Source organism: Lipotes vexillifer, unplaced genomic scaffold, assembly GCF_000442215.2.
Source record: "Lipotes vexillifer unplaced genomic scaffold, Lipotes_vexillifer_v1.1 scaffold1578, whole genome shotgun sequence".
Classification (NCBI taxonomy): domain Eukaryota; kingdom Metazoa; phylum Chordata; class Mammalia; order Artiodactyla; family Lipotidae; genus Lipotes; species Lipotes vexillifer.
This window is the reverse complement of record NW_006782730.1, coordinates 72,635-90,772: the sequence shown is the minus strand read 5'-3', so window position 1 is coordinate 90,772 and position 18,138 is coordinate 72,635. Positions and strand designations below refer to the sequence as shown.

General features: G+C 35.8%; 1 protein-coding gene across 1 annotated transcript in view; it reads left to right on the top strand.

Annotated features, from left to right (window-relative positions):
- LOC103084041 (conserved oligomeric Golgi complex subunit 5) overlaps positions 1–18,138 on the top strand; it is a gene marked incomplete at its 3' end in the record, with an annotated part of 235,716 nt that overhangs the window by 154,968 nt on the left and 62,610 nt on the right. Inside the window, exon 8 of the mRNA XM_007455380.1 lies at positions 17,939–18,104. Within this exon, the coding sequence (XP_007455442.1) occupies positions 17,939–18,104 (166 nt within the window). The remainder of the gene's footprint in view (positions 1–17,938; positions 18,105–18,138) is intronic.

The window sequence follows — 18,138 nt, the reverse complement described above, 5'->3', positions numbered from 1 at the left end:
TTCTATTGTCTCTGTTTTTAATTAATTTTTTCTTTTGCCCTACCCAGATACGGTGGGGAGTTTCTTGCCTTTTGGGAGGTCTGAGGTCTTCTGCCAGCATCAGTAGGTGTTCTGTAGGAGTTGTTCCACATGTAGATGTATTTCTGGTGTATTTGTGGGGAGGAAGGTGATCTCCGCGTCTTACTCCTCCGCCATCTTTCCACCGCCCCCCACTGCTACTTTCTTTACACAATGTTTGGAAGGATTGATGACCCAGAGTTCATCTTCTGGTGAAGCATACTATTATCATCACATTAGAAAAACATACGTCAATTCGACAGGCAGTGTTTGTCCCAATCATTGGGACCATCTGCAGCTCTTCCTTGATTCCTATTTCTCTTTTTTGCTGATCCTGAGAATCTTTCATTGAAAGAAGCCAGACAAAGAAAGAGAGAACCTTACAGTATTTTCAAGATCGCAACAGACTCCATTACCTCAGGCTGTAACTAGCTTTCAAAAATAGGTGACAGAGATTTTGATCTGGATGAGTTCCTGCATCACCATAGATACCAGGCCTCCACAGTGAAATGATTACATTTTAATTAGAAAGATGGCTTTAACTTGTGAATTATAAACTTTTCCAATAAACAAGTGCTGGGCTTTCTGGAGGTTCCAGGATGGAGGAAGATGATGTGCTTATATGTCTTTAAAAGTCAAGGAAGAGGGTCTTTCAGCTCTGTGCTGGACTGTAATTTCCCCTGTTGTAATTGTTGTCAGTACTGGGAGGCAAACATCCACAAACCTGCCTTTTCCTTAAGTCAGAAAGCCTGTCAGGTCCACACAGAGTACAGGGGCTTATCAGTTGTCAGCTAAAAGTACCATGATAGCATGATCTAGACAGAGTTTCTCTAAGATGACAAAGTAGAATTGAAGTTCACTAAATAAATGTCTACATAGCATACAGGAAGTGATTATGATGTTATGAACCCTTTTTACTTTTGTAGTTAAAAATTCTGAATTGTTTTTAGCACAGAGAGGGTACCAATTCAAATGTGTTGTGTTGAAGATTTATGGAAGTTAAGCATTTTCTCAGACTTCAAAAGGAACTTCCTGGCTAAGTTGACCTTGTTGATTAGTTATGGTAGAGTTCAGCATGCAGCAAGTCTTTTGTGATCCTTTTCTTCTCTATGTGCCCAACAAACACCAATAGTAGACTCAATATCCGTTGATTTGGTCAAGCTGAATATCTGCTCTAAGAGGTCTAGCTTTCCTATTATTAGCTGCCAGTTTTCCTGGCTGGTTTCATGAATTCTACAACAGATCTCATCATTTGAATCTACAGAAACTCCTTTTGTATATTTGGTCCTAGTGTTTTTGCATTTACTAAATATAAAGTTCCAGTAATTTTTCAACTCTTGCACGAAGCATTTTTCCTGACACGCAATAAATAATTTGAGGGGATGGGTGAGATGGGTGAAGGGGGCCAAAAGATACAAACTTCTAGTTATAAAATAAATACGTCATGAGGATATAATGTACAGCATGGCAACTATAGTTAATAATACTGTGTTGTATGTTTGAAAGTTGCTAAGAGAATAGATCTTAAACATGCTCACCACAAGAAAAAACATTTTTGTAGCAATGTGTGGTGAAAGATGTTAACTAGACTTATCGTGGTAGTCATTTTACAATATATACAAATATCAAATCATTATGTTACATACCTGAAACTAATATAATGTTTATGTCAGTTATACCTCAATTAAAAAATATGTAAAGGGTGATTATAGTAAGAGCTCTTCAAGTTACACAGATCTAAAGGTTTCATGTGTTTTCTTTATTTTACCAGCCTCAGTGGATAATTTGCTACCTGATCCTCGTCTGTTTGCTCCTATCACTGTTAGCTTTCCTTAGATTTTAAACTGATCATCTAAATGTTTTTCCTAAAGCTTAATTAGTCTTGTTTAGCATGTACTTACTATTTTTTTAAATATTTTTTTGAGTGGGAATTAATTTGAACTGCTTTTTAACATTCTAAATCAAGGATTGGCAAAAGTAGTCTGTGGACTGTTTCTGTATGGCTCAAGTACTAAATTGTTTTTACATTTTTATATGGTTGGGGGAAACAAAACCGAAAGAGCAGTATACAGCAGAGACCATATGTATACTATGTGGCCGCCAAAGCCTAAAATGTTTGCTATCTTGCCCTTTAAGGACCTTAAATGTGTGCTTTAAATGGTTGTATTTTCTTCATGGTGAACGCTTTACCATTTTCCTTCTTTCCATCTTTTCTTCCTGCCATCACCATTTCCTCTTTTGCAATATTTTAATTATCATATGGTGTTTCTCTGTGTTTTTGTTTTATGCCAAATGTAAAGTGGTAATATTTTTCTCGTTTCTATATTATACAGTCATGTTATTTTCTTTCCTTTTTTAAAAATTAATTTATTTTATTTTTGGCTACATTGGGTCTTTGTTGCTGCGCGCAGGCTTTCTCTACTTGTGGCAAGTGGGGGCTACTCTTCGTTGCAGTGCACGGACTTCTCATTGCGGTGGCTTCTCTTGTTGCAGAGCATGGGCTCTAGGCACGTGGGCTTCAGTAGTTGTGGCACACGGGCTCAGTAGTTGTGGCTCGTGGGCTCAGTAGTTGTGGCTTGTGGGCTCAGTAGTTGTGGCTCGCGGGCTCAGTAGTTGTGGCTCGCGGGCTCAGTAGTTGTGGCTCGTGGGCTCTAGAGCGCGGCTTAGTAGTTATGGCACATGGGTTTAGTTGCTCTGCGGCATGTGAGATCTTCCCGGACTAGGGCTCAAACCCGTGTCCCCTGCATTGGCAGGCGGATTCTTAACCACTGTGCCACCAGGGAAGCCCCAGTCATGTTATTTTCTTTTTCTTTGACATATTCTCTTTCATGAACAACCCACAGTAACATTGGTTGCTTCATTTTATTGCTATCTTGCAGTGTAGATTCACATCTAATTAACTGTCTACTTTCAGCCTTAAGGTCTTTTGGTGTTATTGCTTTCCATAGTTTTTCAGGTCACTGAACTGTGAATAATTTTTTCATCAACTGACTGAATTTCCATTGTATGTCATATAGAATTCTGTCACTACTCTTTGGTTAAAATTTGGTAATCACTCTTCAATCTATGTGTAAGTTGTTTTCTGTTTCTCAAAAATTCAGAACTTTTGTACTTGGTTAGCTCTGTTTTATTTTACTCACTTTAGATAATCTTACGTTGGCTTTTTATTAGAGTAGTAAATACTAAAATTTTTATTTTGTAGTTTGGAGAAGAACAAGGCAACCACTTTGCATCACTATGGATTAATGTGCATTGTCCATAGTTTTATATAATTGGAGTCATACAGTGTGTTCTTTCTTGTGTGTGGCTCTATCCATTCAACATAGTTATTTTGAGATTGATTCATCTTCTGTATATTGGTAGTTTGGTTCTATTTTTATTGGTAGTTAGCATTACATTGTATTGAAGTACATTTATCTGTTCACTTATTGACAGGCATTTGGGTTATTTCCAGTTTAGGGATACTGCAGACAAAGCTGCTATGAACAGAGACATGGCTTTGTGTCAGCGTTTCCTTTTTCTTGAGTAAATACCTAAGGCAAAGAATGGTTGGGTTTTTGCAAAGAATGATATGTTTACTTTTTATAGAGGCTGCTAATTCCAAAGTGGTTCTGTCATTTCACATTCCCATATCAGTAGATTAGAATTTTTGTTCCTCTAGATCCTCACCAAAATTTGATGTTGTCAGTCTTTTAAATTTTAGCCATTTTAATGGGGTTATAGTAGACTCTCAGTGTAGTTTTAATTTGCCTTTTCTTGATTGCTGATGTGACCAACTTTTCAAATGCCTAATAGTGAAAGGTCTTTGCCTAACATTTAAAGACTTTATTGTCTTCTTATTGATTTGTAAGAATTCTTAATGTATTCTGGGTACCAGTCTCTTGTTATTAGTGTGAATTGTAAATATTTCCTCCCATCCTATGGCTTGCCTTTTTTTCTTTTAGCATTGTTATTGAGGTGTAATTTACATTTGTGCATTTAAGCATATAGTTTGATGAGTTTACTAAATTTATACATTTGTGCAACCATCTCACAACCCAGATTTTTTTTTTTAACTGCTATCACCACAAAACATTTCCTTCCTTCCTGTTTGCAGTCAGTTCTTCCTCCCACCCCCAAACCCAGGCAGTCACTGATTTGCTTTCTGTCTGTAGAGTTGCTGTTTTCTAAAAGTGTCATATAAATGGAACCGTACAGTAGGTAATCTTATATATTTAGCTTCTTTCATTTAGCACAGTATTTTATTTAGGTTCATCTGTGTTGTTGCAAGTACACATAGTCCTTTTTACTGCTGAGTAATGTTCCAGCCTATGGATCTATTCTGTGTATGTCTTGATAGGTTGATGGACATTCAGTTGGTTACAGTTTTTGGCTATTAGGAATAATACTGCCTTGTTTTCCCCCTTGAAATTGTCTTTTTTAAAAATTTTTATATTTTGGATCATTTCTTGTTTCTTTTTAAAAATTTTTTAAAAGTTGAAGTATAGTTGATTTATAGTATATTGGTTTCAGGCATGCAGCACAGCCATTCAATATTTTTATAGATTATACTCTGTTTAAATGTATTGCAAAATAATGGCTATAATATTTCTCTATTCTGTACAATGTATCTTTGTTGCTGTTTCTTGTTTCTTGATCAGTCCTGCTAGGCTTTTAATAACTTTATTAATTTTTTTCAAAAGACATCATCTTTTACGAACAGCAAAATTTTTTAGTTTTGCTAAAGTCCGGTTTATCCATGTTTTCATATGCATGTTATGTAAGAAATTTTTGCCTACCCTAAAGTTGGAAAGCTTTCCTCCTATGTTTTCCTTTAGAAGTTTATAATTTTATGTTTTAAGTTTAATTTTTATGTACAGTGTATGGTTCATTTTTTCCTCATAGACATATTCAGTTGTTTGAGTACCTTTTGTTGAAAAAGATTTTTTTTTTCCTTCACTGAATTACTTCATTGTGAATTTTCATATATTTTGGCACCTTGAGAATATTTAATTCTCTGTCAGTTTTTCTCCTAATGGTTTTAACATCTGTTGATGATTTTTGCCTAAATCAAAATTTTTTTTCAACAGAGATTGTGAAAAAGTCATTTTCTATTTTTATTATTAGTTTTTATTTGTTAGCCGTGATTCTTTTGTAAAGAAGAATTTTCACTCATTAATTAAGGATATTTGGTTACCCTGAACTGCAGTTCCTTTTTAAAATGTTTAAATTTTGTATTTTTTATTACCAATTTACAGAGTAATGAGTTTATATAAGTCACCACCCAAGGTAGCAAATGAGGCATACTTTTGTTCTCCTTTGTTTTTCTTTTTTTTTTTTTAAAGTATTGTTATAGATTCATGTTTCCGTTCTTTTTTTTTAGAGTTTTTTTTTTTTTTTTTTTGGTTTGGGCCCTTTTTTTTTTTTTTTTTAAAATTTTTTTTAGATTTTTTTTTTCTTTTTTTTTTTTTTAAAATTTTTTTTAGATTTTTTTTTTCTTTTTTTTTTTTTTAAAATTTTTTTTAGATTTTTTTTTTCTTTTTTTTTTTTTTAAAATTTTTTTTAGATTTTTTTTTTCTTTTTTTTTTTTTTAAAATTTTTTTTAGATTTTTTTTTTCTTTTTTTTTTTTTTAAAATTTTTTTTAGATTTTTTTTTTCTTTTTTTTTTTTTTAAAATTTTTTTTAGATTTTTTTTTTCTTTTTTTTTTTTTTGGTTTGGGCCCTTTTTTTTTTTTTTTTTGGATGTGGACCATTTTTAAAGTCTTTACTGAATTTGTTACAATATTGCTTCTGTTTTATGTTTTGGTTTTTTGGCTGCGAGGCATGTGGGATCTTAGCTCCCCCATCAGGGATCGAACCTACACCCCCTGCATTGGAAGGTGAAGTCTTAATCATTGGACCACCAGGGAAGTCCCTCATGTATTTTTATATATTGTGTTTTAATCAGTTTGGTACTGGATGCAACTGCTAGTGCTGTAACAACAACCTAGACCAACAGTGGCTTAAATAGATAGGGATTTGTCTGGATGTGGGTGGTGCTAATATATTTTCAGCCTACTTCACAAGCATGCAGGTCTTTCTTTCCATTCTGCCTTCCTTAGTGTCCCCTTGCTTGTCATATCATGGTCACAAGATAGCTGTCAGACTGCAGACATTAATCCATGTTCACGGAGTGGAGATGGGGCAGTGCCGGCTGCCAGCCAAAAGGCAGCATTACAAAATCCTTTTTCAAAATTGCTCCAGTGGACCTATCCTTAGGTCTCATTGACCAGATATGGGTCTCATGGTCACCCCAACTGTCAGGAGGACTATGAAAGCAAGTTTCTGGAAAGAGGAACAGAACTGTAAACATTGGCTTAAGCTACTCAAGAACTATTGTCTGCGGCAGTACACACTGCCACCCCTGGAGAAAATAAGGATTTTAGTAATAAGAAAGAAGGAGGGAATGAATTTTAGGGAATACCTAATAATGCCTGCCATAAATATCTTTGGTAAAGCACAGAATGACTAGAATTATTATATTGTATTGCTTTATTTAAAAGTAAGCTACAGCCTTCCCTGGTGGCGTAGTGGTTGAGAGTCCGCCTGCCGATGCAGGGGACGAGGGTTCGTGCCCCAGTCTGGGACGATCCCACATGCCGTGGAGCGGCTGGGCCCGTGAGCCATGGCCGCTGAGCCTGCACGTCCGGAGCCTGTGCTCCGTAATGGGAGAGGCCACAACAGTGAGAGGCCCGCATACCAAAAAAAAAAAAAAAAAAGCCACATATATACATTTAAGTTAAAAATTTATATTGACAGAGTGAGATTTGGGTGCTTGAAACATTCATGTCTCATGATTACTTTTATTTTCCTATAAAATTCATTTTATTATTAAACACATTTTTAGTGTCCTTGAAATATTTTCTGATATTATCTTATAGGATGGGAATATTATTCTAAGTATTGGCATCATTTAAAAACTTTTACTTAATGCCAAACTGTAGATTCATATAGACTATGCTCTCAAGATTCATTTTATAAAGAATTTGGAAGTTAAAAGAACCTTTTTCTGTATATTGATCATCTCTTTACCTTCTCCATTTTTTAGGCTCTTTGTGTTATTACTTCTTTTTTTTGTAGAACCTTCCTCTTCCAATACATGTTCACTTTCATTCTTTTGTCTCCTTCTTCTTTTTCCTCTCATTTTCCCCGTGCCTTTTTATAGCTCTTCTTTTTTTCTGCTGCTTTTCAAAAAGGGCTAGAATAAAGGTGATTTTTGGTTGATAAGATCATACTGTGCTATTAAATGTTCTTCTTAGTTTCTTAATTTCATTTGGGTTTTGCACTGTTGACTGATGATTGTTAACAGGTTCTGATATAATCTTATTAGGTTAGCTGAGAAGTACATATCAAGCATTAGTGGGCTCCATGCTATTGAATCAGAAAAGCCACTGGTAAGCTCTGGATCACAACCGAGGTAGCTAATATAATTCTTGCCTTTAAATTACGTTATTTAATGCTATTCTCTCTTCCTTCAGTACTTGTAATCTCCCAAGGGGCTCCATTAATTCTTCAGTGTTTTAGACATGTCATAGATTCAAAAAAAGTGTCCAGTGTATGTATCATGTTAGGGCACACAGTTACTATAAACTGCCTTAAATATTTTGGCATATTATATACTTGTTATGTATAAGATATTGTGAATTTATTAACACTATTCTGGAGAAATAAAATATTTGGATCTTAGAATTCCTCAGTTACTGTGCATGATTAAGGTGCTATGCTTTTTTTTTTTTTGCAGTATGCAGGCCTCTCACTGTTGTGGCCTCTCCCATTTTGGAGCACAGGCTCCAGACGCTCATGCTCAGCGGCCATGGCTTACGGGCCTAGCCACTCTGTGGCACGTGGGATCTTCCCAGACCGGGGCACGAACCCGTGTCCCCTGCATCGGCAGGCGGACTCTCAACCACTGTGCCACCAGGGAAGCCCAGGGTGCTATGCTTTTTATTGTCTTAAATTTTCCTGAAAACTAGCCTAATTTTATTAAATACGTAGTCTTTGGAGGTAGTGGTTTAAAGAATTATCTTCTTTGTGATAAAAATTCTTAGATCTGTATCCTTTCTGTGCTATAAAAAAATAAAATAATAAGCTTTCCCCCACCCACCCCCCCAGCAGTAAGGATTGTCTGTATAGTGGAAGTTACCTGTTCTTTGAATTTTTGCTTGAACTGACTTTGCATTTTTCTCACTATAACCTCTATGTTTTTCGGGAAGCCAGGTTGGGGACTCGTAGATCATTTCCCTCTCCATCTCCCTCCCCACCTTTCTCCATCACTCCCCTCTTTTTAATGTGATTTTGGGGGTACTTATTTTTTGTCTTATTTTAATTGAGTATGAAATGGATTACTAATCAAATCTTGAAGAAATACTGTAGTCCTGAAACCTCCTAATAACCAAAACAGCAGAATAGCAGCAGGAAATTTTATCTTCTTTTATTTGTCCTTTTCCTTCCCTTGGCTCACTGTATTCTTTTATATATGAAACCTAAAGAAAAAGAATTTAACTGCTAAAGAATTAGTTCATTAGGGGAAAAAGTAAAATGTGATCATTAGTCTTTGTGATACAAGGATTATTTGATCCTTGCAGAGTAGCATCCTGGTCTTAAACATTTATGTGATTTTTGCATTTTGTTTCTAATTAAATCAAATTCTGTCACCTTTTCCATTTATAACTTCAATTATATGAAGCTTTTAAAATCCTGTCAGACTTTTGATTTAATACTGTATTTATGCTCACAGAGGTCATCTCTTATTAACTATAGCTTAGTTAACGCAAGAACATTGCTTGCTATTTTATGGCACAATATTTACAGCAGTCTTGCTGTCTCTCTGTTCCATTAGCTGAGTGCCAGCTGTTGCTTTGGGTACAGTGTTTTTGGTTTTCTTTTTTTGGCGGTACGCGGGCCTCTCACTATCGTGGCCTCTCCCGTTGCGGAGCACGGGCTCCGGACACACAGGCTCAGTGGCCATGGCTCACGGGCCCAGCCACTCTGCGGCATGTGGGATCTTCCCGGACCAGGGCAGGAACCCATGTCCCCCACATCAGCAGGCGGACTCTCAACCACTGCGCCACCAGGGAAGCCCAGTGTTCCTGTCTGGCAAGCTTTTTAGGGATCCTAAACAACTGTGCTTCTTTTCTGACTGTACTCTTGTGCGGTTTTATTTTCCTCCCGTGTATGCTACAGAGTTGTTGAAAAAGAAAGAAAAAATGACATCATCCATATTTGTTTCCAAAGCAAAAGAAATAATTTTAGTTTAAAAAGCAAGTGGTTGTGCCATCTCCCGAAATGTTTTTGAAGATGTAGAAATCTGTCTTGATCTACTTATGAAGTAGATCTACTCTATTACCTGGTCTTTCATCTCATTTTATATTACAGTTTCTGAAGTTGGGAAATTTCATATATGGTTAAGTGATTTATTGACGGTCACAGTGACAATTTGTAGAAAAATTGCTCCTAGAATATTGACTCTCTCATTTAAAGAGAAGACATTGTCTAGAAGACATTGCTACCTTTTCAATAGTTTATCTCTTTCTAGAAAGCGTGGTGTTTTTCAACTGTGGTTATTTTGTTTTGAGATCTCTTACAAATACCTGCAAAACTGGTATATCTGGAGGTTTAGAGACAAGTGGTGACAGGATGACCTGTTGCAGAGTATAGAATAGGGAGTGAAGGGGCCGAGGCCTAAAACTCGCCTGCCAGTAACCAGCTATGGGACTGTCCTCTTGGTACCTTAGTTACCTAACTGTGAAATGAGCATTGTAATAGTTATTCTACTTATGTTCTGTTGACAGAAGAAAATTAATGGATATGAAGGCCATTTTAAGCATTACTATCTAGGGGAGAAGGCATCTCCATGTAGTATACTGTTTCCACAGATCAGGGGGGAGCATGGCAATGAATGCAGACCTCCCAAGGGCACAAAGTACCGAGAGTGGGTCTGGTTTTGTTAAGATGGGCGGTTGGGTAGGTGGTGTAAGGAAACAGAGAAGTCCTAGAGCTGATCCTGGAGCACTGAGAAAATAGGCCCACAAAGTAGGCAGTTCCAAGATGAGCAGTGAATTGAAGTGTTCGCATTGTATTTGCAAGGACTACCTGTGGGATGAGAAAGAGGATCCTATTAAGGGCAATTTATGATTTTACTGATTTAAACTCTGCTAAAGTTGGGATTTGCAGCAGCGAATGGGGAGCCAGGTGAGTGAGGCAAGGAGTTGATTAACTGTTTGTCCCTGAATTAAAACCATTAAACTTCCCAGAGAACACAGTGGCCCAGGGTACTAGGAAAGAAGGAATTTCTTCATGGGCAGTTTTCAGGGAGACTTTAAACTTGAGGATATTGTATGCAAGCAAGATTGGCCAACCTGTTTATTTGTACAGAAAGGTAACATAAGTACAGGTTTCCCGACACTGACCTGTACGTTGGTAGCAATCATGCTGAGGTTTTATCGGTTCTCATTAAAATTCAGAATAAAAACAAGGTAGTGACTTACTCTGAGAACTTCCCCACTATTTTTCTTGTTATTTAAATAACCTTCCTTTTATGAAGTGATGATAGTAGATAGTGAAGTTTTAAAAAATGTCCTTACTTATTAGCAGAGTAAAAAGATAGCATTTATTGGTCATTCTTACTTACTTTTAAACTTTATTTTACTGCTTAAAGAAAATCAGACTTTAATTGATACTAACGGTTATTTGCAAATAACCATTGTTATTTGGGAAAAGCATGAACTTTAAAAGCAGACATTTTAATGTTTGAATCCTTGCTCTGCCATTTATTCTTTGTTGTCTTGGAACTTTGGCTAACTTCTCTATTCCTCAGAACTTTGGCTAACTTCTCTATTCCTCAGTTTCCCTGTCTTTCAGTAGAGAACAGTACAACTATTTTGAATGTTTTGTTGGGGAGGATTAGACCTCATGTGTATAAAGCCCCTAAAATAATGCCTGGTTCATAATAGGGCCTTACTGGATGACTACAGTAGAAAAATTAGGCTTATCACAGTTATCCAGATTGCTTGGCCTCATTCCTAAACCTATCAAAGAAGATGAAATCCAAGCATATGTGTTTTTTAAATTGTGTTAAAATACACATAACATGAAATTTACCACCATCAGGGTTCATTAGTGTTAAGTACATTCACATTAATGCTCATCCAGTCTCCAGAAGTCTCTTCATCTCGCTGGACTGAAACTATGTGTCCGTTGAACAACTCCTCCTATTCCTGTCTGTCCCTTGGCCCCTGGCAACCACTGTTCTACTTTCTGTCTGTGAATTTGTCTTCATATGTACAGTCTTCATATAAATAATATATAAATAATATTATCTTTATAAAATGTAATCGCAGTAATTTTTTGTGTGACTGGTTTATTTCACGTAGCATAATATGCTCAAAGTTCATCCATGTTGTAGCATGTGACAGGATTTCTTTCCTTTTTAAGGCTGAGTAATATTTCATTATATGAATACATATTTTCTTCATCCATTCAATGGATATTTGGGTTGCAAGCATATGTATTTTTTGTTTGTTTGTTTGGTTTTAGTTTTTTTGCGGTACGCAGGCCTCTCACTGTTGTGGCCTCTCCCGTTGTGGAGCACAGGCTCTGGATGCGCTGGCCCAGCAGCCATGGCTCACGGGCCCAGCCGCTTTGCGACGTGGGATCTTCCTGGACCGGAGCACGAACCCGCGTCCCCTGCATCGGCAGGCGGACTCTCAACCACTGCACCACCAGGGAAGCCCAAGCATATGTACTTTTTTCCTGTTGCTCTTAACCCTCTGTATTGATTTCCTAGGGCTGCTATATCAAATTACCACAAACCAGGTAACTTAAAACAACAGAAATTTATTCTCTCATAGCTCTGGAGGTTAGAAATCCAAATTAAGGTGTTGGCAGGGTCAGTCTCCTTCTGAGGGCTCTAAGGAAGAATCATTCCTTGTCTTTTCCTAGCTTCTAGTGGCTCCAATCAGTGCTTGAAGTTCCATGGCTTGTTAACTGTGTCACTCCATTCTCTGTCTCTTGTCAAGAGACCTTTTTCACTGTGGTGTCTCTGAGTGTGTTATTCTCTCATAAGGACATCAGTTATTGGATTTAGAGCTCAACATAATCCAGTATGACCTCATCTCAACTTAACTGACTACACATGCATTTAAATAAACTAATGTTACATGAACTCTATATAAGAATTGAAAAAGAGGCAGTGCTTACACGATTATTTTATAAAGCCAGTATAAAGTTGAAATCAAGATAAGGATATCATGAGGAAGAAAATTTAATAGCTATCTTTCTTGAAAATTGATGCAAAAATACTAAACAAACTATTAGCAAATATAAGTCAGGGATATCTAAAAAGGGTAATTTATCATGACCAAGATGGCTTTAGTTTAGAAGTGTAATGTAATTTCTTCAGTAAAGGAAAAATATTGATGATCTCAACACATACAAAGAGAGAAAGCATTTAATAAAGTTCAGCATCAATCTGTGTGTAAAAATACTCTTAGCAGACCAAGAATAGAACTTCATTAATCCATTTTTATCACTTTTACTCAGCAGATTACTGACTCTCCTAACCAGGGTTATAAGGAAAAGGAATAAGGGCTTCCCTGGTGGCGCAGTGGTTGAGAGTCTGCCTGCCGATGCAGGGGATATGGGTTTGTGCCCCAGTCCGGGAAGATCCCACATGCCGCGGAGTGGCTGGCCCCGTGAGCCATGGCCACTGAGCCTGCGTGTCCGGAGCCTGTGCTCTGCAACGGGAGAGGCCACAACAGTGAGAGGCCCGCGTACCGCAAGAAAAAAAAAAAAGACAACAATAAAATGTAGAAGGACTAGAAAGGAAAAAAATAAAGATTATTCAGAGATAACATGATCTTATGTATAGCAAATCCAAAACAATCTACAAATAAAGTAATTAATGACTGAGTTTTGAAAATTTGGTAAAATTCCATTTAAAATTAATGGTGTTTTTAATATAATAGCAGCAGGTAAACAGAAAAATTTTCCGCCCCCTCGCCTGTCACGCACCGCACGTTCGTGGGGAACCTGGTGCTAAACCATTCGTAGACGACCTGCTTCTGGATCGGGGTTTCGTACATAACAGAACAGCTCCCTCGCTGCGACCTATTGAAAATCTGTCCTCGACACAAGGGTTTGAAGAAAAAGAAAAAAAAAAAACAGAAAAATTTTAAATTACTATTTATAATATCAAAAAACATCAAATGTGTAGGAATAATAAAAATCAAAGATATGTAAAATCCCTTTACAGAAACTATAATAATATTAAGAGGAATTAAAGGAGACCTGAATAAACGAAGAGAGATAATATATTCATGGATTAGAGAGCTCAATATTACAAAGACTTCCATTTTTTCTAATTTTATCTGTAGATTTAGTGCAAACCCATAGTTCCATAGGCCTTTTTGTTTTAAATGGAAATTGTCAAGCCTGTTATAAAATGTATATGGATGTACCGTGAACCAAGAGTAGCCTATATCAAATTGATAAGAACAGAGGCAGAGGACTATCAAAACTTACTTTAAAGCTACAATAATTTACACAGGTGAATTAGTGTAAGGACAGAGAAATGGCACAGAATTGATGGTCCAGAAACAAAAACACATAAATGGAAACTTGACTTATTGCAGAGGTAACCCTTGAGATTGAGGAGAGAAAGATTATCATTTGCTTCTTTGTTTTCTCAAATAAATTGTGCTGGGTCAGTCGGATATTCAAACAGAAAAACACTAATCTTGGCTCTTGTCTCACATTATGCAGAAACTAATTCCAGGTGGATTGTATATCTAAATGTGAAGGGTAAACCGATAGAGGTTCTGGAGGATAACTTCATGAAAGAAAGATATTTTCATGATTGAAAGACATCTTCATGAATGTGGACTGGGAAAAAGATTTTTTTCAAACAGGATACTGAAAGTGCTAACCATGGAGAATAAGGTCAATAAAATGGCCTGCATTCAAATTAGGAACTTCTCTGCCTTAAAAGACTTCTTAAGAGTGGGAGAACATATTTGCCATATGTACAGTCATCAAAGTGATTATACCCAGAATATATGAACAACTTGTACAAATATGTAAAGGACAAAAAAAAAAGAAAAATAGACAAGAGAGATGAATATGCACTTCACAAAAGAATATATCCAAATGGGTAATTAACAAGCAAAAAGGGATAACTCCTTAGCCATTATGGAAATGTAAATTAAAACAGTAGTGCTCACTCAAAAGTACAGCTAAAATTAAAGAGTATGATAATTCTAAATTTTGGCAGGATTGGGGAGCACATATTTCTGGTCAGGGTATAAGTTGGTACAGTCACTTTGGAAAATTGGCCGTATCTACAAATACTAAGCATACAAATACCATATGATCCAGCAATTCTACTCTTAGCCAACAGAAATGCATATACATACGTTCACTAAAAGCTGTGTGCTAGAATTTCATGGTGGCATTATTTAAAATACCTAAAAAATGGAAATAATGCAAATGTATGTTAGCAGAAGGATGGATACATAAACCAAAGTAAATTTCCACTCTGGAATACTCCACAGTGGTGAAAACGACACCTGCTACATACAGCAACATGGATGAATTTTACAAATAAGATATTGACTAAAAGGAGCCAGACACAAAATAATACTTTATGGTTCTATTTTTGTAAAATTCAAAAACAGGTAAAACTAAAGAATGGTGTTAGAAATTATGATAGTGATAATATTTGGAAAGATGGAGTTGGGGAAGCCACAAAACATTCAGAGGTTCTGCTAATATTTGGTTTTGTGGTCTAGGTGGTAGTTATAGAGGTTTGTTCACTTTGTGATATTTCATAAAGCTATGCCTACATAATCTGCACATTCCTCTGTATGTTAAAGAATTTAATTTTAAATTATCATTTTAATAGTTTCCCAACTAAGAAATGATAAGTTTATATTAAACTATGAATATAAATAACTGGCATTAATAGAAAAAGTGGTCATGTTAATTAGAAAGCTTAAAATTACATCTAGAATTTTTATAAGTAGTTTAAATTATAGTTATTATAAATGCTATGTTAGATGCTTTTTTATTGAAGTATAGTTGATGTGTAATATTATGTTAGTTTCAGGTGTACAACATAATGTTTGGACAGTCAGATACATTACTAAATGATCATCACGATAGGTCTTGTTACCATCTCTCACCATGCAAAGTTATTACTGTATTATCGACTGTATTTCCTATGCTATACATTGCATCCTTGTGACTTACTTATTTTGTAAGTGGAATTTTGTAACTCCTTATCCCCTTCACCTATTTCACCCAACCCCTCAATCCCACTCCCCTCTGGCAACCACCAGTTTGCTCTGTGAGTCTGTTTGTCTTTTGTTTGGATTGTTCATTTGTTTTGTTTTTTAGATGCCACATATACATGAGACCATACAGTTTTTGTCTTTTTCTCTCTGACTTATTTCACTCAGCATAGACCCTCTAGGTCCATCCATGTTGTCACAAATGGCAAGATTTCATTCTTTTTAATGGTCGAGTAATGTTCCATTGTATATACCACATCTTTTTTATCCATTAATCTATTGATGACACTCAGGTTGCTTCCATATCTTGCGTGTTGTAAATAATGCTTCACTGAACATAGGGGTACATATATCTTTTTGAATTAGTATTTTTGTACTCTTTGGGTAAATACCTAGAAGTGGAATTGCTGGATTGTATGATATTATTTTTAATTTTTTGAGAAACCTCCATAGTGTTTTCCACAGTGGTTGTACCAATTTACATTCACACCAACAGTGCATGAGGGTTCCCTTTTTTCCATATCCTTGCCAACACTTATTTGTTGTCTTTTTGATGATAGCCCTTCTGATATTGGATGCTTCTTTAATAATGCACTGTACATGTTACTGTTTTGAAAGGTTTTGGTAGTCAATAATTTTTGGAGTAGAAACATACAAAGGCTGTTCCATTTTAGCTAGATCTTTCAAGTAAAATATGACTTTAAATGTTTTCAGTTAACATACACATATAACTTCCAGTGTACATTCACTGTAAGCTATTGAAGTTACAGAATTATTAAGTTACTGAAACCCTGTATGTTGAGAAGCTGTGCTTTTCAGATCCTTTGAGGATAATAAAGGCAGTAAATACAATTTTACACTATGTGTCTGTATTCTAGTATTATAAGGTGAAAATACTCTTTGAAATTGCTCAGGTAATGCTTTCTTAGATTATATAGACATTTGAATAGTGATAGGGGAAATTTCTTTACAGCTGCCTAATTTTGATTATTGATATCTACTAAAAAGTGAAAAAAAAAATCACTGGGAATGGAATGGAACTAACAACAACCAAAGTGCTATACCCCATATTTTCAGTTAATAATTTTGTATGAAATAGCTTATTTTCTCCCCTTTTCTTTGTTAGTACATTGATACAGAATTGACAGTATATATTAAAATAAAATTCTATTATAATCATGCAAGTTAAATTTTTTTCATTAAAACGTATTTTAATATGAAACAATGTTCATTTGCTTCTCTTTCTTGTTTAATATTAAAAATGTCTAAAATGGGTATCAGTATTCACCAACCATGTTTCCTGATATTGTCTTTAAGCTTGATTGTCTTTAAACCTGATATTGTCTTGATTCTGCTCTGCCTGTGTGTGTGTGTGTGTGTGTGTGTGTGTATCTGAGGCATGTACTGTTACTAACACCAATAGATTTCAGAAATAACATTTTGTGTTGTTTATAAACTTAACAGTCAAGAAAATGTTAATGAAATAATCTAACTTTTTAACTATGTGCCTTTAATAACAGACACTGAATCATAAATGAAAGAGGAATTTCAGCTATTTGGGCCTGGACATGTATGTTGGTGTACAAGATCTGCCTTGTTAATTCAGTCAGTTACTTAGTGACACATCCAGCAACCTATTTATATCACTATGGACTTAATCTACTCATAGATGGTGTTTCTACTCCCCACCTCATTGCTTACCTGTCTCTGCTTCAGTCACTCTGCTCCAGCCACCATTATGACCTAATTGCTGTTTCACTAGCTACCAAGCACATTACTACCTCTGCACTTTCACTGATACCTCTGCCCAGATCTGTATTTCCCCATATCCTCCATAGATTTCATTATATGTAGGTCTCTGTTTAAATAACACCCTGAGATGCGTTCTCTGACTTTTCCCTCCATAATAATCCACATCATTCTCTATTCTTATTCCCTGCCTCCTCCTTTATAGCGTTTATCACTACCTGATATTCTCTTACATTTACCTTTTATACATTTCTTAGTAAATACAAGATCCATGAGAGCAGAGACTCAATTGGTTTTATTTACTACCGTATTTCCAGCACATAGAAGCAAGATAGACCCATAGTAAGCACTCTATAGATATTCGTAGTTTCAGTGAATGAAGGAAGGAAGGAAATATAATGAATAATAGTATCAGTCTGCATAGCTCAGCCCTCAGTTGACTCTGCAGCATTCATCTATTTATTCTCTAAACAAATACAGGGTTGTTGTTAGTTCCAGCATGGCTCTCTTCATAGGGATTGGGGGTAAATTTTAAGTAAGCCCTAATAATATAACAGATTTAAAATTTTGTTATTATCCTTTAAAGGAGGAGGGAAAGGGAAAGGGAGGAAATCATACACGTGGTATTTAACTTTGTCTTTTAGGAAATAAATAATGACTAAAAATGATATTTGTTCCAAATGCATTGTCTTTGTTCTTGTCTGTAATAATTTTAAAATATTGTAGTAACTGCTCAAGTACCACTTAAAGTTGTAGACTTATGTTGTTTGTGTTTGTTTTCCTATTTACATCTATTCCCAACTCACCCCACCACCACCTTTTTAAAGAATCCAACCCAGGTCGGAACAGCTCTTCAGGTTTTCCATAATCTTGGAACGTTGAAGGATACTATTACCAGTGTCATGGATGGATATTGTGCTGCTATAGAAGAAAATATCCACAGTGCATTAGACATCAAAGTTTTGACTCAGCCTTCCCAGTCAGCTGTGAGAGGTATGGATGTGGTGTATCTTTAGCTTCTTTATTT